The sequence below is a fragment of the Manis javanica genome, chromosome 1, assembly GCF_040802235.1.
Source record: "Manis javanica isolate MJ-LG chromosome 1, MJ_LKY, whole genome shotgun sequence".
Lineage (NCBI taxonomy): Eukaryota > Metazoa > Chordata > Mammalia > Pholidota > Manidae > Manis > Manis javanica.
In genome coordinates, this window is record NC_133156.1 from 23,481,792 (window position 1) to 23,503,181 (window position 21,390).

At 40.2% G+C, this 21,390-nt stretch overlaps 2 protein-coding genes across 12 annotated transcripts in view; one reads left to right on the plus strand and one right to left on the minus strand.

Moving 5' to 3' along the window:
- Positions 1 to 21,390, minus strand: part of LOC140848053 (transmembrane and coiled-coil domain-containing protein 5A-like) — a 180,328-nt gene that overhangs the window by 53,948 nt on the left and 104,990 nt on the right. The gene's annotated exons all lie outside the window — the stretch shown is intronic.
- LOC108403181 (transmembrane and coiled-coil domain-containing protein 5A) overlaps positions 1 to 21,390 on the plus strand; it is a 78,946-nt gene that overhangs the window by 31,345 nt on the left and 26,211 nt on the right. For 3 of the 8 annotated variants that reach the window (XR_012128619.1, XM_073230287.1, XM_073230298.1), the window contains exons 1-5: positions 13,514 to 14,916; positions 17,388 to 17,586; positions 19,321 to 19,365; positions 20,357 to 20,506; positions 20,936 to 21,059. The exons of 1 other annotated variant lie outside the window; for it this stretch is intronic. Coding sequence is in view for 6 of the 7 variants with exons in the window: in XM_073230287.1 (XP_073086388.1) it covers positions 19,331 to 19,365; positions 20,357 to 20,506; positions 20,936 to 21,059 (309 nt within the window). In the remaining variant the exon portion in view is untranslated. Of the gene's footprint in view, positions 1 to 13,510; positions 14,917 to 17,387; positions 17,587 to 19,320; positions 19,366 to 20,356; positions 20,507 to 20,935; positions 21,060 to 21,390 lie in introns of those variants that run through there. 4 more of the 8 variants (XM_073230320.1, XM_073230318.1, XM_073230310.1 and 1 more) reach the window with 4 other exon arrangements.

The window sequence follows — 21,390 nt, forward strand, 5'->3', positions numbered from 1 at the left end:
TCATAATTCCTCCAAGTGGTAAAGATACCTCAAGACAAATGCTGGGCATAGAAGCCACAAGGCATAAATCTGCAAAAAAGTAAAAAGCTAACCTTTTCAAACAATATGGCTTCTCTCTCACTTACCATCTTTACATCTCCCTGTATGGCCCCAGAAGATGACTGGTTAGTCACAGATGGGTAAGATTCCTCAAGGGAGGAACAACCTAAGACAGGCACAGTCGCAGGGGGCCATCAGGTGAGAAATTGGGGATCAACAGAGGTGAGGCTTAGAACCTCACGCCCCATTTGGAGAGAAATCTTCTGCATCCGTGGATGTATTATTGCCCTTGTCTAGCTTGGATTAACACATAGTCTACAGGCACACACCTGATCATCTACATTTGCTCTCTTACAACACTAAGCTGTTTTCTACCTTTATCTTGCATCCACCTACCACTTCAGCATTTTATTAAAAATAAAAATAATAATAATAATAAAGGGAGAAATGTGGGATCCACATATAAATCAAGTATAAAAATCAAACGAATATTCGTATTTGACCTGATTGTTTATAGTTCATAATGCGTGATCAAAACCGAAAGTTTCTGTGATGACTGCCCTTGCACTGTTCACCATGTAAGAACTTATTCACTATGTTAAGAATTTGTTCACCATGTAAGAACTTGTTTGTTATGCTTCAGAAGATTGGAGACTGACGAGAATTAGGCTTGGGGTGGATTAATGATTGTGTATTGAGCACTGACTCCCCTATACAGAATTTTATTGTTGTTAACAACAATTTGATCAATAAATTTGAGAGACGCCCTCTCAAAGAAAAAGAAAAAAAAAGAACAATATATATAATATTTTAAAAAGTAAAACATCCCATATGTAATTTCACCTCAAGGAGATTAACACTGTCCTTATTTTTTCCAGTTTGGTTTTTCATTTTTAAAAATAATAAAAATTAGATTCATACTTAATTGGAATGAAATTTTAGAAAAATAAGAACTGAAAGAACTGGTACACTAGGCATGATGCACCACATCATTTATAGATTTTCTATTGATTTAAAAAATTTTATGAACATTTTCCCAGGTCTTATCATTTAAAAAAAAATAGTCTCCAAAAACTGCATGAGTTTATTTTTGAAAGTACCTGAAGATTTACGTAGTCCTAAGTGCTTATAAAACTTTAACTTTTGAATGATGGATCATGTTGTGTATGACTTCAAAGGAAGAATTATAGTAGCAGACTATGGTCCCTGGAAAGTGAAGGGACAGTTATAAATACAGCAAACTTTGGGATATCAGTGTCAGTAAGGGTTTCTCCCAATAGGAATATATATATATATATATATATATATATATATATATATATATTTTATATATAATGATACATAGTTTAGAAAGAGATTTATTCTAAGTAACTGGTTCATGTAATTGTGGGGGCTGGGAAGTTTTAAGTCAGGAGGACAGGCCAGGAGGCTGGAAACTCAGGCAGGATTTGTAAGTTATGGCACTGAGGTAGAGGAAATGGAGTTCTGGGCCCAAGTAAGTCCCTCAACCACCTCTGAAACCATTGCTTACACTGACAGTCTGCAACCAGACAATTCAATTCCAATGTCCCAGAGCTTGACCAACAGTAAATAGCATAAGAATAATCTAGAACTAAAAGAAGAGCTAAAGTCAAGTGTTCCATCCTGGTTCTACTACTGAATCTGAGTCGATTTAAACAGACTTAATTCAATACTTCTCATGTTCAAAGGCCAAAACCCCATATTAAAATCAGTGAACACTAATCATGATCAAACTTTTAAGGGACAGGTTAATTCTTGTGCTCAGCAGCATAAAAAGATAAAAATCCTCCCAATTCATTTTATAGCCCTGTAGCCACGCTTTTAGCCTTCAAGAACCCTGTTGCCATGTCACTGTCTTCACTGCTGAGTTTGTAGCAAATCAGATCCTCTGTAATTTCTTGTTGTTTTTAACAATATACCACAGAAAAAAAAACTTCAAATAATCTATTTTATGAAATGTGTGAAAAAATGTCCTGTATAAACAACCATTATTAGCAAGTTAAGTGTAAAGCTTACCTGCTCAGGTGCTGGCGCAGAAAAGGCAGAAGTGGAACCATTCAGGGATGAGATGTCTGGGCAGGTCTGGAAAACATGGAGGGCAGACAAGAGAGTTTAGGGCACGGGCAGGAGTATGATGGAGAGGCTGCACCATGAAGTCTAAGACGCAGAGGAAGGGAGGTGAAGAGAGGTGGGGCTGGCGGGCACGGAGGAGAGTCGGAGTTTACGGGTTAGTCACTCTACAGCAGGCAGGGTCTTCACCAGAAGGCAGAGAATGTTCAAGACATGCTTTTGGGGAATGGGGAGGGCAATGACCTCATCTCCTGACCTGAGAAATAACAACAATGATAATTATGATGATGGAGTGTTAACAGCTGCCATTTCTGGAGAGACCTTCCTATATACCAAGCTATGTGCTAAACATTTTATATATCTTATTCTCATTTAACAATGGTGTGAGAAAATGAGCAGCTTCTTGGGCCTGGAGGAGACCTCATGTCTTCGGTGGGGAGCTAGTCATGGTGAAGGTGGGGAAAGAGTTGGGGGAGAGGTCTGTAGACCTGAGGGGTTTGTAGATAATGGGGAGTACCAGAGAGTAGACTGGAAGCACTTGGGTGGAAGGAGGCTGGCAGGGGAGTCGCACAGAGCAGTACAGGGATGACAACATTGGAGAAGGTGAACAACCAGCAGGAACATCATAATCCCAAGCAGTGTCGACGGGGAAACAGGCTTGGGGCATTCAAACTTGATCACTGGTGGGGCTGATGGATTCTAATTTGGAGGAAAACAAAAGACACTGAAAGAGCAAATGCTAAATCACTGACCCAGTTAAGAAGCTGGGGTACGGGGACTGGAAAGAGGGCAGAAGGCAGAGAAGGGGCCCCTTCAGGGTGTGGTGAGGCGAAGTGGAGAAAAGGGGCTAGAGCCTGCAATGACACTCAGGCCACAGGGTGAGCCAGGGCTCTGCTGGCCCTCCAGGGAGCTGGCATCACCGAGTGGACATATTTATATTCTGTCTCTCGTGAGTTCAGGCTTCTGGAGGATCTTGGGCTACTTTGTTCTTGCATGTTATCAACAAATATGTATGGAGCCCCTACAATGTGCTGTGAGGTGCCATGGGGGTATAACAATGTGGAAGGACACAAATCCCTAATAACATCTTGAAGTCCATAATTGCCCTTGTTGTTACTTAAAGTAAAGGTAGATGTTGACTATATCACACCCAGAATACAAAACTGAGAATGAGAATTCAGAGAGTGGAGAGAGCCAGCAAAAACAGTTGTTCCCAGCATGTAAAGTGAGTCAGCAAAAAAAGTTTCCACTATGTGACATCATTCCTGTAGACGGAGATTATGGCAACTTTAGATGGTTTTATTAAAAAGATGATGATGATGGAGGGGGGAGCAGGGAAGGGAGGAAGGGAGGAAGGAAAGAAAGGAAACAAGGCTGATCCCTCAGCAGTGTAAACCTCCAACAGTGAACTGCTGCTCTGTTCTACCTGAATACTTCACTGCAGCCATTGACTGTGCTTCCTTTAATTTTATAATACTGAGAAGCAGAAGTTTTCTAAAGACAGCCTTCAGGGGTTAAACTCACTGTTGTAGCAATTCCTTCTGCTAAGGAGCAAAACTAATGGAAGCTCTTCTGTGTTTGCAGTGAAAATAGGGAAGGAGCATTCACATGCAGTGTGGGATTAGAGCTTAGGAACAGATGCAGGGGAGGTCAGCTGCTGTGGCTGGGCTGTCTTGATTCTCCTGCTGAATATTTACAAGCTGAGACTGGCTGCAGGTGCCAGGAGGTGGCCTCCCAGTACCTTGACAATTGCAAACAAGGAGCAGGGCACTCTTCCCCCATGATCTGACTATGGCTCAATGCCTCCCTCAGAAACAGCAAAGGGCACTGTTCTGTGGAAAATGCAGGCTCTCCTCAGAAGGGGTTTCGTTACCATAGGTATATATTGTACCCCTGCAAAGTGCCGACCAGATGGGGGCAGGTCTGTGATAACAGCAAACTGTCCCATTTTTCACAGGGTCATTGGCCAGATCTGGGTTTGAACATCAAGAGCACAGATCATATAGTCTCCTTCCCCAGGGGCTGAGTCACTACCTACAATGATCATCTGCCTAATATCTTCAGAATATATGTTCTAAGTGGAAGGATTTCCTCACACGGTCTCCGCCCTTATACGTATGCCCGCCATGGAGCAGAATTCCACAGTTTGATAACTTCCAAAAAGGGATATCGCTCCACAGTGCTATTTATATTCAGTTTTATAAATAAATAAATTTAATTTTCATGGAGACAGAAAAAGGATGTATGTTGCTAATTTGCTGCACAGAAACTGAATCACACCCCCCTTGGTCATGTTTATCGTTTCAAAATCCCCTTTCCTCCTGACTCTGGGATCCATCTGCCTTCCTCTCCCTCCACACAGCTTTAAAAAAAAATTGCTGCTAAAGCCAGTCAGCTCTCCCTCTCAGACTGTATTTCCCACTCAACAAAACCAAAGCTTAGGAGTTGACCTGGGAAGTAAGCTGAGATCATCTGACCACACACACTAAGATGTCTCGGCATACCCAGAAATAGCTTGCCATGACACTTACCCAGCCCCTTTACAACAAACACGGAGTTAATGACCATCAGTTCCATTTATTGAGCACTTATTATGTGCCAGACACATACTAAGTGTGTTTCACTTGCATTATTATATTAAATGTTCAGAGTCTTCCAAGGTAGATACTATTATGCCAGTTTACAAACAAGGAAGCCAATTCAGAAACCAAATAAACAGAAGTCATGAGTTGAAAGAACCAGGATCGGCTCCAAAGCTTCACCTGTAAAAAACCTCTGTTGCTTTTTGACAGCAGACGTCGACCGGATAGCTGGCCAGGGGGAGGTGGGTATACAGTCCGGAGTGGTGTGATGTTCACCCACCTGTGAAGGGGGGAATCCCAGCCATAGCTGCATTTATAGAATTACACACCAGAGAAACTCTCAGACAGATCATTGAGTTGTAGGATTCACAGGGAATTTAAAGACTGTTCATTCATTCAGGCCCAGTAAGATACTTATTTACCACCCCCACCCCAAATCATAACTTGCTAGTGACAGAATCAGGATAAGAACCTGGTCTCTTGAGTCTTTTTTCAGTAGCCCTTCTAGTAAACTAGCGTTACCGAAGTCTTTATGCTGGGGCACTAACATAATGGAGAATTTGTTACAATTGCTAATTAAGCCCAAATCAATTGTACCCTCCTGTCTACTAAGGTAAAGTCATAATTCTTACCTCTGGGGAAATAAACTACTACATTTCTCTCCCTGCTCCTATAGAAACTAACTGGGGACAGGGAAAAAAGAAAAGGTGACACTTGGAATACTTGAAACATTTTTTAACAAAGCACATTAATAAATCTTGAGTTATGCAAAGTGTGAACTGTGGGGGAGGATGAGTGCTAGAGCACAAATGCTCTTTATAATAATAATAAAATACAAGGAACTTTTGTCACATCTGGGAATAGGAGAAGCAGGAGAGAAAGCTGAATAACGAGATGAAACACTGAGATCTAAGTTGGTAGACATGGACAAGAGAATTTCTGGACACCAGAAAGCCAATATTGGATTTTAGATTATTTTCTAAGTAGCACTGCAATGTATGCTCCCACGCACATACTTCAGTCAACAGTAAAATCTACCACACACAGTTGTAGATACTCGACCCTACAAGTTGCCTTTTGTTGACTCTTACAATTGAATTTTGGGAGAAAAGAAGCAGTCATGCCTCAAGTTTGAATGAATGTTGGATTAGAAATAAACAACCCTAAATTATTTAATGGAGAGGTAATTAGGAGACAAGATTTGCAGAAATAAGAAAAGAACAAAAGGCAATCTTAGCTAGAATTCAAGAGTGTGGAGGCTCCTGGTGACACCTAGATTATAGAAGAATCTTCTACATTTCTTCTTCCCTCTTAATTCTCTCTAAAGAGACCAAAGGCAAGGAGATATCCCCAAAGTTTTCTTCTAAAAGCTTTATGATTCCAGGTATTGCATCTTTTGATGTCTTTTGAGTTGATCCATTTTGAGATTATTTTTCTATGTTGTAAGATAAGGGTCCAATTTCATTCTCTGGCATGTGGATCCCAGTTTTCTCAAAAGTAGTCATTGGAGATACTATTTTATTCATTGTGCATTCTTAGGGCCTTTGTCAAAAAATTTCCCCTGTTCACAATGGGTCTTCCAAAATATTCCTCAGGATTTCTAAGTGTACTTTCATTGGTAATCTGAATATACCCTTACTTCTAGGAGGGTAGGTTCACCTCTCGTTTCCAAGTGCCTAAAAGGGGACATGGGACTAACACCATACAAGCAAAGCCCACGTGCTCTACAACCCCTCTGCCCTCCCCCACCTGCCGCCTCTCTCCTCTGGATCACCACTCCGCTGGCTCTGAAGGGCTAAGGCAGGCCTCTTGGCCTGCACCCTCTCCTATCCAGAGCACACTCATCACCTGGGGAAGGAGAGGATATAGGGGCAGGTGGGTAGAAAAGCTGGCCCAGGGAAACACAGGGCATCTCTGCATTTTGTCGAAGTGTATTGTCCTGCTCCATTAGGTCAAACTGGCTTAACTTTTTCATTCATAGGATTTCCTCTCAGGGCTCCTATACTTCTTCCCTTCAAGTCTAGTTTCCTTTGGGGACATAGTCTAGCAGAAATATCTACATATACATTGATTTCCAATGTCCGTACAGAGTTTCTGCTCTGCCAGGTGCACCAAGAGTTATGCCTGGACACAGCTGTCAGTGACAGTAAAGAACGTTCCCAATGTTCTATGACAGTTGAGAGGCAGGTCTATCTGGGGCATTGCAACTGACCTTGAGGCCAGAGGTCACAGGTACTGAGGTTCCTTGCCTCTGGCCTGGATAAAAATGCCTTTTTACATGCAAATAACAACCTTTGTATAGTTCTCATCTCAAAGTATATGTTCAGTCCTATTTAGTATATCGTTCTGCTATTTTCACATAAAATCCTAAGCTAAAGAATTCCTCGTATTTTTCTATGCCCGAGCTTGAACTGGATGGACGTCAAGGCTAGGCTCCCAGACTTTAGGAGCCCAAGTGGGCAGCACCCTTGGGTTAATGAGGCTCACTTCGTCAGGGGATGAAGTGATGTCCCAGGTCCAGGTGGGAAAGGTCATGAGCAAAGAGAGACATCGACTGTCGGGAATCAGGGACCGAGGCAAAGACGAGTCATGAAATGGTCACAGTTCTCTCTCATAGTCTGCCAACAGATATGGACAAGAAAAGGATGTAATTAAGAAAACTAAAAGTTAACCATTTTCTTCACCATACAAATGTTTTTTCTTTACCTTTTTTTTGGACATACAATGTAGAAGGATTCAAAAACTTATAAAGCAAACACCTAAGGAATCTAAATAGGTGCTTTCTATACAGGCAGCATCTGGGCCTTGAGCTGGACTGTGGAGCTGGTAGGGGGACAGAGGCAAATGGTTTACAATATGTAAATGTGCGGTGGTGAGGGTCTGGGGTCAGCAGAAGGAGGTGGGGATGAAGGCTTTGGGGTACATATCTTCCAAGGTCTGAAAGCCATTCAGCAGGGAGCCACGCAGCTAAGAGCAGGGGACCAAGAGCAGCGGGTCTGTGCTCCTGTGCTGCCATCTTACGAGCAATGGGACTGAGCAGGGCACTGAACCCACCGAGCTGCCCTTTCATCACCTGTAAGCCAGGGTAACCATACTGCCTCTTGCTGTTTCAGGATGGTTGTCAAAATAACTGAATTTGCTTAAGCCCTCTGAAAACTGAAATAGTATTAAACTTAAATTCTATTGCCTATTCTTATTTTCTCCTTAAGTAATATCCTGTTGTTTAATATTGTACAAGGATGACTTTTAGAATCTGATGCTGGTTAATTGTTTGGGGGAATTGGGATAGATTTGGGGGGATTTTGTCAACCTCTCAAAACATCTGGTGAGTATTAGCTGAGTAGCAGCCCTGGTGACAGTTTGTGAGAATCAGAACAGCTGTCAGGATGGATGTCCGGCTTTGAACTGTTCAACCTACTACAAACCCAGCTCTAGCCTAGCCTAGAAAGAGCACTTCTTGCTCTTTGACATTACAGCATTTTGTTTTTTTAAAAACCATCATGGGACACTTCTGGTTGGTTTTTCCACTGAAGAGCTGTTTGTTCTTATTCCATCAGGGGCACTGGATTTGAGTTCCCACAGTCTCTGATCCCAGCTCACCACTTGGGCCGTCATTTCGTTAGATTTAACATGACCCTTAGTCATAGTCCCAATGTTACAATTAAATAGGGTGTGTATCCATATAGGAAAAAGAAGCACTGAAACTCAAACTTGTTTTAATATTCCAGGAATAAGTTAGTGAAACATGTATAGTTTTAGCGTGGCTATCTGGACTAAGATTTAGAGTAGCTTCCATGGGTTTCCATCGCAGTCTAGCTGAGAGCAAGAGCAGCCGTGTCAGACAGGTTCAGAGTCAAGCAGAGCAGCCTAGGGGTGAAATGTTGCTATATATCTTTTGATTATTTTTCAGAGTGCAAACCCCGAGGCAAAGTAAGTACATTCGCTTCTTCTCAGAAAAGTAGAACCATATTTTATAATGCGTTTAGTAATCTACAGTTTTCACTTAATTTATAATGAATATTTCTATATTACTAATTATTAATCTGCACTTATAATGTCTGCATAGTATTTTATTGGCTACATGTAGGCAGCCCCCTGTTTACTTAGATTGCTTTACACTATTTTCTTTTATAAATTCTGCAATTAATGAGCTTGTAGATACTATTAGTGCTTATTTCTGAATATCTCACTAGTATTACAGACAGATAGAGGAATCTTTACAAAAAATATGAATACTTTTAAAAGTTTTTCATAATACTGCAAAATTACTTCCAGAAAGATTGTCAAGGAAGGAGAGAGAACATTATTTTTGTACTGATGAAAGTGACCTAGGTGGGAGAAAACATGGTAGAAAATCTGGCAGAAAGGGAAGACTGTCTTTGAGGAGAAGGGAGGAAATGGAATTTTGGGCATAGACAGGTGGGGAGTGGGGAGGGTGGTGGGGTGAGTGCGACTTAAGTAGGAAGAGGAAGAATTTATCTCTGGTAGGAAGCAAGAAGGTAGAGTATGTGGGGGAAGACTCTAGAAGGTTGACAATGTGGTGGTGGGAGCCAAGAATTTCTGATTGCTTCAAATTTCTTGGACAAGTAGGAAAAACGGTCATGAGTTTGAGTGTCGAGGAGGTATTGAAGGATCGAGATGAGAAGATGTAAAATACAGTTGATTCTCATTATTTTTGGATTTCATATCTGTAAATGCACCTATATGCTAAAATTAATTTGTAACTCCCAAACCAAATCAGTGCTTTCTTGGTCATTTGCAGACATGTACATGCTTACAGCTGCAAAAAAATCTAACTCGCCAACGTGCATGTTGCCAGCTGAGACTGAGCAAGATGATACCCTGACTTTTTGTTTCCATTCTGATTCTATAAACAAGTCTTTTTCATTGTCTATTTAATGCCACATCTTTTTAGAACTTTTGTGCTTTGATTGGTGATTTTGCATTTAAAATACGCCCCCCCTCCCACCCATCCAAGCATAGTGCTAAAGTGTGTTGTATGTTGTTCCTCAGTGCAAGAAGGCTGTGACATGCCCTATGGATAAAATGTGTGTTAGAGAAGCTCCATTCAGGCATGAGTTGCAGTGTTGTTGCCTAGTGAGTTCAATGCTAATGAACCAATAATATATGTTAAATAAAATTTCTTTAAACAGAAACACACACATAAAACTAGACTGTATGTTAATTTGTTTACAAAAATGTGGCCAAGAGCTCAAAGGAAACTAACTCTGTATTTCCCCTAGAGCACTGGTTTAGTATTCACCAACTCCCTGTGTGTGATCACTTCACAGAACACGACTGCAGCAAATAATAAGAATCAACTGCAGTTGCCTAGAAGAACAGGAGAGTGAATGAACAAGGGAAGTACAATGCAGTTGTTGGGCAAATCATAAAATAATGGTCCACCTGACTTTTAAGATCATAAATTTAAAGTAGAATCAACTAGTGTGATTGGGGTTTTGCTCCAGCTACATTAGATGAGCAGATATCGGTATGAAGTATGTAAAAAGTTGGCTTTGTCTTGTTTAAGACAGATTCTTACTTCAATGTTGTAAAAATACTCTTATCTAGAGGTTTTAAGTTTTACTTCACATAGTTGAGTTTTTTAAACACCTAGAATCAATGTTATGTATGGTGTGTGACAGGGTCTATGATGGACTGCCTTTGCCTAGAGAAGAGTAATGCCACCTCTATCCCTTAGGTTTCTATACAGGTGTGTCTTTTCACGAGCGCTCCTTGGTCGCACTGAGCAATGTTTCTGTACTTATATCCAATTAAAGAGTCCTTTAATTACTACAGACTTGTAATATTATAAGATTTGAGAGCTGGTAGGTCAAGTCATATTTTTTACAATATTATAAGTTTTGAGATCTGGTAGGTCAAGCCATATTTCTTCTAGTTAGATATTTTTGTTTTTTTGTTTTCTACATACACTTTGGAATAAATTATCAAATCCTTCTAAAAATATACCAGCTTGGATTTTGACAAGCATTACAAATAATGTATAGGTAAATTGGTTGAGATTGATATCTTTAAAATATAATAATACTGATATCTTTACAACACTATTATATGTTTCAATTTATTTGACTCATCTTTAATGTCTTTGACATTTTAAAATGCACTCTTGAGGTCTTGTAGTTTGTAAAATTATTCTTACTTTTTTTGAATTGACTTTAAATTGGTTTCATTTAAAAGTACAACTTCTACCTTGTGTTATAGAAATTATATTTAGAAATGAAATTGATTCTTGCATATTAATTTTGTATCTCAAACTTGGTAACGTGTATTGTTGACTATCTTACTTTATAGATTATTTTGGGTTTTCTTTAAAGACAGTATGGCACCACAGCTTTATAATCCCAATTCCAAACCCTGGAGTTCAAAGATTATCTGTGCTTTAACTTGAAAATTCTCCCTCTGCTCCCAGATGTAGGCACCTTTGCAACTGACTAGAGGGACCCTTTTTGTCGTCTCACTGTTAGTATTGCACTAAGTGCTCTCACCCTCCATGCGGCCCTTGGCTTGTCATTTTAATGGCTCACTGGGCAGCTGTTGTAAAGGGAGTCTTTCCAAAAACACCAAGATCAGAGCTTGAATTCAAGAAAAGCTCAAAGAAAAATGAATAATGTGAGGCTTTTAGCTCTTACTGAATGTCACCCTTTTTAAGGTTGAAAGTCAAAGCTTTGAAAAGTAGGCACCTTGTGAAATGACAAAGTTGTATCAACTCTACTTTGGTTTCTTTGGAGGGGTAAAGGGTCCAGTTTCATTTGATCTCTTTATTAGAGGAACTGATAGCTAGATATTTAAAGCCACTGGGCTACTTTCAATTTTAAAAATCTATATCTAATGGTCTAATATTAAAATGGCAGAAATATTTTTATGCACTTCCCTTTCTGCCATGAGTTTTCATGGATGGCTCAGGCTGGCCAACCATGTACATGTGTCTCTCATCTTCACTTTGAAGAGTTCTGCCACAGTGATAGGAGAGCAAATCTGAGCACTCATGGAGGCTGTTATGCTGCCAGGGGTCTCTGGGGTAGAAAGAACGAGAATGCCTTCCTGCGCCTCTGCACAGTGAGGGAGTAGAGAGAGCGGGGGTAGTACCCGTGATTTGGAGACAGCACTGCCTTTCTGGCCGCAAGTCTTTTCTGGACACAGCAGGAACTGACCCAATTTGTGATTCTCTGATGTTCCACTGAGCTTTTCTGGATTTTCCCTTTTCTTCATACAGAGACCATCTCTTTTGATTCCTAGGAAGCGGGCTGTTTGGTGGAAGAAAACTGAGTAACGTCCCCCTTTAAAGAGCATTTTAAGCAACTAATATTTGTAGCGCTGTCATTTTCTTCATTAAAAATGGACTTTGTCTAATATTAGGAAAAAGAATTCTGATGATTTTCAAATATTCCCTATCATTATCCAATAAATACATTATCTGATTTCCAGTAACTCATCCATTAGCATTAGGTGAGATTTCATAGATAGATAAACCAGTGCTCACAGAAGGCCAGGGTCCTTTCTTTGAACTCCTAAAGCACTGGGTCGTCAGGTCCCTTTACCAGCCCTGATCCGACCTGCATCATCTCCAGACTCTCAACTGTGGTTCCTCTTTCCTGCATCATCATCTGGTAACTCTCTCAAGGAATTGAAAAGGGCAATTACAAGGCTTGCCTCTTTTGTGTCTGATCTCTCCATGGATTGCTGTCCTTTATGGCTTGATATCAGAGTCTTGAAAACGATTGCTGCATATAACTTGTCCCTTTATTTGGTTGTTTCAAAGGGATGGTGAAACTGGTCTCTGTTACTCCAACTTGACTGGAACTGTGTAAATCCTACTTCCCATAGGATTTTAACCAGACCCAGAAACTCCTAACAGTATATTCAAAATGTCTACGATGTAATTTAAACTTACCTAATATACAAAGAACAGGGAAAATCTGAACAACTCATAAGGAAAAAGATACTCAACAGCTTTCTCCCTTATTCTGAATATCGGTAATCTAAATCCAACAAAAGTTTTAGCAGCTATAATAACTATGTTCCATGCAGTGTAGGACTGAATGTGCTTGAAACAAATGGAAAGACAGTAGTTCTCAGAAAATAAAGAGAAGCTGTAAAAATCAACAAGATGGACATCTTACAATGAAAAATAAAGTAACGATGACAAAGGAAGGAATCTATGAACTTGAGCAAAGCAATGCAAATTATCCAATTTGAACAACAACAGAGAAAAAAATATCAAAAGAGTCTCAGAGACCTGTAGAACAGAACAAAAAGGGAAAGCATTAATGCCATTTGAGACCTAGGACAGGAGACTATGATTGGGGCAGAATAAATATTTGAAGAAATAATGGCTGAAAACTGCCCAAATTTGGTAAAAGACAAATTTACAGACTCAGGAAGCTCAGAGAACCCCTGACTGGATAAACTCAGAGAAAACCATGCTGAGATGTATCTTAATCAAACTACTGAAGACAAATATTTTTTTTTAAATCTTGAAAGCTACCAGAGGAAAAAAAATGACATATAACATTTGAATGACTGTGGACTTGTGGCAGTGCACAACATTTTAAAAGCAGTATAAGAAAAGAAAATGTCAACCCAGAGGTACTCAGTAAGAATACCTTTGATGAATGAAGAAATAATAACAACAGTCTCAGGTGAATGAAAACTAAGAGAATTAGTCAGAAGCAGGCCTTTATAAAAGAAATGTTCAAGGAAGTACTGTAGGAAGTAAGGAAAATATATCACAGGGAATTGAGAATTCAGTCATGAAGGAAGGAGCAACATAAATGGTAAATAGGTAAATATGACAGATTATTTTCTCCTCTAAAGTTCTTTGAAATATAACAATGGAGAGCCAAAATTATAAAATTGGTAGTTTTTAACGTATGCAGATGTGTAATATATATGACAACTACTAATACAACATAAAAGGGGCAAGATGAAGTTTCTACATTTCCCTTGAAGAGGTACAATAGTAATTTTAATAGATTAAAACATGACATATGTATTTGGTAATGCCTAGAACAACCATCAAATACTACACAAAAACCAAAAGCAAACAAGAGACATTAAAATGGAATATGAATATATTTTTAAATATTTCAAAAGAATACACAAAAGTGGAAAATAAAAAATGGAGGGGACAAAAAGAAAACAAATAAAATAATGACTGAGGAAAATACCACCTCATCAATAATTATATTAAATATAAACGTTCTAAGCACACCAAGTAAAAGTCAGTGATCATTAAATTGGACAAAAAAATAAGACCTAAGTGTATGCTGTCTAGAAACCCACTTCAAATATCCTGATATAGATAGGTTAAAAGTAAAAAGGAAGGAAAAATACACACCATGTGAACACTTGTCAAAGAAAGCTGACTGTCTCTATTAATATTAGACCAAGTAGACTTTAGAACAAGGAAAATTACCAAGGACAAAGAGGCTCATTATGTAATGATATGAGGGCCAATGCACGAAGACATACAATGTTTAATGTATGCACACACAGGAACAAAAAATAAAAGTGGTATTACAATATAACTGGAGAACTGCAAGGAGAAATCAATCCACAATTATAGTTGGAGGCTTTCAATTTCCTCTTTCAATAATAAAATGAGTAGACAAAAAAAATCAACAAGACCATAGTAATCCTGAACAATGTACCTCTCCATCCATCAAAGAACAGAAGAACACATATTCCTTCTGAGGGCACGTAGATCATTTACCAAGACAGACCATATACTGGTCATAAAAGAACCTTACCCATTTAAAAGTATTGAAATCATGTAAAGTGTATCCTCTGACCATAATGGAATTGAATTAGAAATCAGTAACAGAAAAATATTCTTAGGAATTAGATTAAAAACTGCTAAATAATCCAAAGGCTAAAGAGCAAGTTTCAAACAGAATTAGAAAACATTTTGAACTGAGTGAAAATGAAAATACAATGTATCAAAATTGGTGGGATAAAGCTAAAGCAATGTTTAGAAGGAAATATGTCATTAAATGCATCTATTAGAAAGAAGCGAGGCTTCACATTAATACTATGATTCTACCTTAGGGAACTAGAAGAAAGAAGAGCAAAAGAAGCCAAAGTAATCCGAAGGAAGTAAATAAAGAAGAGCAGAAATCCATAAAACTGAAAACAGAAAAACAACACAGAAGTCAATAAAGCAAGAAATTGGCTCTTTGAAAAGGTCAATAAAATCGATAAACCTCTATACAAATTGACCAAGAAAATAAGAAAGGAGAAACAAATTACAACATCAGGAATAAAAAAGACATGATTACAGACCCAACAATGAAAAACTCTAGGCATATACATTCGATGACTTAGATGGAATGGAATAATTCCTCCTTACACCTAAACTACAAAACTCCCTGAAGAAGAAATAGATAACATGAATAGGTCCATACAGACAGAGAAAAATAGGTAACACTAACTTACTGATACAGGGCTCCTTACTTTGTGCCTCTGCTGTGGAATAGACTGGCCCCCAAAGCTGAGACCTTCATTTTATTTGATACAGGGTGTTGAGTAGTGGGTTGTGAGCAAAAGTCTTGAAGTAGGAGAATTAAATGATAAATGGTTCTTAAGGTCTTAATCTCTTTCAGTCAAGGAGATTTCGGCAAATATGTTTTGGAAGAGGTATCTACTTAACAACAGACAACCTCGCTAGACAGGAATACTAATAACTAGGGAAGATGTGGACTAAAATGTAGTGTTAAAGATTTCATCTAGGCAGGCAGTTTTCAAAAAATGAACATAAGGGATAAATCTAAGAATTGGTATAGTTTACATAGAACCACGTGCTTATTATTTTTTCCAGGTAGGGCATTTTTCTACGTAAGACACATAATATATAGCTATGCTTTTTACATAAAAAGCAATACATATTACACATTGCTAAAACATTTTTAAAAAGCTGCCTAGTTCAATACCCTGTCCCCAATCTGTCCTGGACAGTTAAACATGCCTTTGACAAATTGCATTTTCCACAATAGTTTTTTTGGACATTAAAATGAATGAATTATCTAAGCAGAAAATGAAAACCCTGAACAAGTATTACTTCTGTTCAATCAAGTACAATATTTAAGTATACAATTGGGCTGCTTCTCTTTATGTGCTTTGACATGCAAATATTCTTGCCCCATACAATAATTCAAATTACCCCAAAGAAAATAACTAATTTGAGACTGAATAAAATGAACCTGGTGATATCAGGAACAAACAGATTTTGGTCAAGCAGTCTTGGTAAAATCCATCTCTATGTGTCATTTTGAGAGTAAGCCTTTAGGTCAGCACTGAGTTCATGCTTGTGCCGAGGGCTGAAACAGTTGGCCAATGAGGACAGTCCTGCCATGATCTCACTTTCTCTAACTGTTGCCCCCTCTGTTAGAATATTTCGTCAGAGGTGTCCAGAACAGCTTGTTGGTAACACTGAGGCAGTTTCAAGGGGCAACTTTTTCCAAGGACCAAATAATCTTCAAAATATTCAAAAGAAAAACAGAATGGTCTAAGCTCTTGCTATTCCGTGTGTGGTCTGAAGATCATTAGCACTGCCAGATCCTCAGAGTGTGCTGGAAATGCAGAACCTCAGGCTGCCCCCCTGACCAATTCCATCCGAATTTCATGTCAGTTTATTAACACCTCCAGGTGATTGGTATTGAAATTTGAGACATTGTGTTTCAAGCTCTTTGAATAGGTTTTCATCAGAGGTGAGTTGTGGGATGAAAGGGTTATTACATATTTTCAGGGGTAAGTGTTGATTCTTTAGACAGAGATTTTGGCACTGCAGTTATATATAGAATTGAACATCACATGGGGAAAACACAGAAAATAAAATGCTTCTGAGAAGTCAGCCTCTGCCAGTAATGTTGCTCAGAGAACTAACCTCTACTGCGGCACAGCAGAGTTCCTGGAGGCCTGTGGGATGCTTATCAAGTTCAAAGGCAAAGGTTTTGTTATTAGGCAGGTGGTGTTAATGCTTTCTTCATATACACAAATCCACCTGTTGTTAAAAGTAAGCATTTATGAATTAATAACCATCTTTAAGGGGACACTCTTCAGCACTTTATCAGACCAAGATCTGTGAACACTGGCTTTTTAATCACACAAAAACATCTCCACACAGAGTAAAAAGGTTCACTTTGTAATCCATGACCTTAAGAGACGATTAGCTGAGTGGCACACCATGACCCAAATTCTGTCGTTTTCCAATGTCTAGAGTGCAATCCCGGTCCAAACCTCTGGACACACACAGAACCCTGCAGGGGTCACTCTGCAGGATGAGATGACCCTTCCCAAGGCAGGCTCTGGCAGTCAGAAACCCTCTAACTTCACTTCAAGATTAATTTTCCAGCTACATCTTCCTACTTTTTGTTCTCAAAGATCTTTGTGGGGATGACAAACAGGTCTGGATGATCTAGATGAGGCTGGCCAAGCGGCTTCACATGCCGATGGAGCACCAGCCAGGCTTGGAGAGCGGAGGGAGCCTCTCCCACGCTTCTCCTCTGGGTCTCCTCTCTGTAACAGCTACTTGCATGACCTTTAGCTGATTCATCAATGTGATTCAACTTAGAAATGACTAAAGAGATATTCAAATGTCAAAACAATAATGGTGGTTTAACCATCTGCTTTTATTGATCGCACACCCTGTCATTTTAGGACTCCTGTCACGCTCTGCTTGGATATTTAAAATGTTCTTTATTGAATCCTCAAAGCTTCTGAAATGAAACTCCAGCAATTAATTATCATAGAATCCCCAGGCCCCAGTGTCCTCACATTAGAGGCCGTAAGAAACAGTAGGAGGAACATTGGCTCTAAAGCAAGACAGACCAGAGTGACTCTTCACTGAGCCGTCTGGGTAAGTTACCTGAGCCTCACTGAGCCTCAGTTCCTCACTGCAAGACGGGGAAAAGAGCATCTATTGTTTATTTTTCTGGGGCCAACTCGAGATATCACAAACTTTTCCCAGTTAAAAATCTCTTATGGGTATTTTCTCAGTATTTTGGACAGATTCTCCCTCTCCAGAGTTCTCTTTTTTCCCAGAATACTGGAAGCTGCAGGAAAAGCTACGTGTCCTCAAAGCAGCAAATGAGGAGCTTTGCGTCCTCACGCCTCCTGCCGGTGCCCTGGGTCTGTTGGCCCTTCGGCTGCGTACTGGCCCATGCTTCTGCGGGCCATGGGCCTTGTTTGCTATTACCCTTGTTCGTGAGGCCTGAGGATTCTGTGTTCACCTCAGCACAACCTAAGGTTTCCTTCCCATTGATCAGGCCTCTTAACACATCCACACCACACTTCTGGGTCTGGCAATGCTAAGTGCTTTCCCTGCACCACCCTATTTAAAACTTCAATTCCCTCCCACTTAAGCAGTACTCACTGAATTTCCTCTCACCCTCCTCACCTATGTTTCTTCAGAGCATTCTCCTTTTTTATCATACAAAATAAAATAAATGTACTCATTTATTGCGTTGTGTTACCCCTCCCGCCCTCACATACACACCCTATAATGTAAACTCCATGACGGCAGGTGTTTGGGCTGTTCTGTTCACTCTGTCTCCCTCATGCTTAGAACAGTGCCTGGCACCCATAAGTGCTCTTCTGATGTTTCAGCGTGTGTCAGATGAATGAGCACTTATGGGGTCAGACTGCTGCCTCAGGACCCAGGTTCCCATAGCCACACTCGGGCAGAAAGGAAGCTCAATCTGCGAGAAAAACAAAACACAGGGACCACCCCTTCATTCTACCCAGGAATCACAACCATTCTACTGACTACCACCAAACGGAAGACTCAGCCATAAAACACATGCACCCATCTAGACTTGGAACTCTGCGTGAATAACCATTGTCACCCACCCCACTGTGACATGCTGCCCCACCCATCCTATGTCAATAGCAGAGTCCTGACCCTTTGGAAGGTTCTGACACTCTACTGGTTGCTTCCAGTGGGGAAAGATTGGACTTCAGAAGCTGAGCGACTAAGGTAGAATCAGGAAGCCATATCAGGAGGGGGACAGAGCTTATTGAAGAATTGGAGAAAAAGAGGAAACTAAGGTACAGAATGAACCAAATTATCTACTTCTGCTTGGGTTTTTCTGAGCCCTATTTAATACTTAATATCTAAATATCTGAAGATCCTTACAGAGTCCCAGCTAGAGGTCAGAAAGATTACTTTTCAGGGCAGTTATGCACCTACATTCATGCCCATGGGGCCTTAAGGAAAGCAGCTGGGCACGGAGCAAAAAGGGACTTCAGAGGAATGGATGATCTTTATCGATTCTAATTACCTGGAGCAAAGTTTGAAAGGGTTCTTGTTCTAGAGAACCATCTCCGCATGTACCCACTAGAAGGACACACACTGAATTTTCCAGCATTATCCCTGTATCCTCACTGTATCCTTACCTGACATACAGTCAGATCAGGGACAGAAGAATCAAAGGGCTGGGTTTTGTCATGGCCAGAACCTGGGGGGTTGGAGGGAGGAAATCGGTTGACTTGACTTTGTCCCTATCCCTTGGGACTCTTGGATAGTTACTCTGTGTTTCATAAATGGACACATTTCCCCACCTCATCCAATACATTTCTGCTTGTATTTTAGGGAATCTACAATGGAAGAACCCGAGGAGGATCAGCTAGATCACGAGTAAGTATTATGATTATGCAGAGCCACATCCAAGGACCAAGGCGTGAAGCAGGTCTGCTCTTCATGATATCCCTCATCTTCCCCCTCCTCCATCCTGCACTCCTGTCTATCCAACCCCCTGCTGACACCACCCCAAGCACTCCATGTCCTCCTGAAGTGACAACTATTGTAAGTCCTGCATCCATTCAGCCCTTCCAAGGAAGGACTTACTTTGCAAGTTCATCCCTCATTCCTACTCAAAACAAAAGACCGCTCCCACACACTTTATTCCCAGTTAAGCATTTCAAAGAGAAATCAATTGACACACAACAAAAAGAAAAAAAGGTATTGAGACCTTCCCATTTGCCAGATACCATTTCTAAAGCACTGAGATGTTACCATTATTACATTCAAATTCACTTCAAAAAAGTTGTTTGTATTCTTGAAAGTGAATGCCTGGATCATATGTGTGTGTACTCGGTGCAGTGACTCCCATGGTACATTCTCAAGCTTTGTAGCAGGCAATGGAGAAGCTCTTAGATGCGAGGAGGGAGGGAAAAACAGAAGCCCCATCTGCTGGTGGAGAGCTCTTGCGGCTTAAGGCAGGAACCAACTCTAAGTGATGTACCAGGTGCCTGGATGAAAATACTCAGTGGAAGTGTATTTCATGAGCAGATTTTGTGCACCATTTGCTGAGAAACCATTCTCTCCAATACAAGAGGCTATTAAGGAAGCAAACTTCTTCCAGAAGCAGGGAGGAGGTGTACTATTATATTGAGCACTTCGATCAAGAAAGCCTGGGAAAATCCTCTCTGGCTGCCTGAGTTGAGAATTACTGAAACAAATAGTAGGACATGATTAAGAAATACAATTTCCTATGAACAAGGAAAAGGTGTGCTCCCAGAAAAAGCCAGGTTGTTGAATTACATGTCTCCTAGATACCCCTTCTGGCCCAAAGATCCCTGACCCTGAGATAACTGGCCCTTGTTCCTTTCGTGGACTGAATCTATAGGTCAGAGGAGGTGGAGATCTTAAGACTAACTCAGACAAAGAGGAACATTGATAGTTTGAACAGAGACCTTGAACGAGATCTCCAAAGAATAGATGAAGCAAATCAGGAACTTCTTCTCAAAATCCACCAGAAAGAAGATGAAATACAGAGGTGAGTGCTGGGGTTTCTTGAGGGAAGTTCCCAATCCAAGGGATGGGATAGAGGAGAAAAGACAAACGTCAATTTTCCTACCTGCTCCAGAGACCTGTATCTTATGTAGCAGTTTCTTCCTCATTCTTTGGCATTTCCTGTGGTTCAAACCGTGAATTATAGAAAGTTTCAAAGAGATTCTTAAAAGATTGGATGATATTCAGCTGAGCTGAAAGAACACTAGGGTGTTTGACTTGGGAATCAGGTCGAACTTTGAGGTGATTTTTTGTCCTGCCTTTGAAGTGATTATGACGATAAGGACACAGGAAAGATGGGTTTCCATCTTGAGAGCCGTATTTACTGACACTGAAGTAGCCTTAAAACTGACAGATGTGTTTTTTTCAGTTCTGAAGCGGTCTGTTCCTCACACTATGTGCTTGTGTCATTCAGGCTGGAAAGTGAGATCACTCAGCCCCAGGACCTGACAGATGATGAGGAGTGGGAGCAGCAGAATAGTACCACCATGGAAAGGGAAAGAACGCTGCAAGACCTGGAAGAAGAAATAGCCAGACTTGTAAGCAAAAAGCTGGGAAGAGCCATCTGATGGGCGTTATTCCTCAGCTTGTCTCTCATCAGCCATCAGATAAGCTAGTCTCCTCTTTTTTACACGCAAAGAATAGTCAAAAGACATGGTAAAATATGTGTTGAGTAATTTTCATATTGGTAATATTTCACATTGGGAATCCCTGCACGTGGGCATGTCTATCCTGGTGAGCTGGTGTAGATACGTATGTGGAAATCAAACCACAGGTCCTTTACCTGACAATATGCAGTGAGGTAGAGTTACTGCAGGCAAATAGCACTCGGTGAAAGGAAGAACAATCAGCTGAATAAAGACGGGTGGT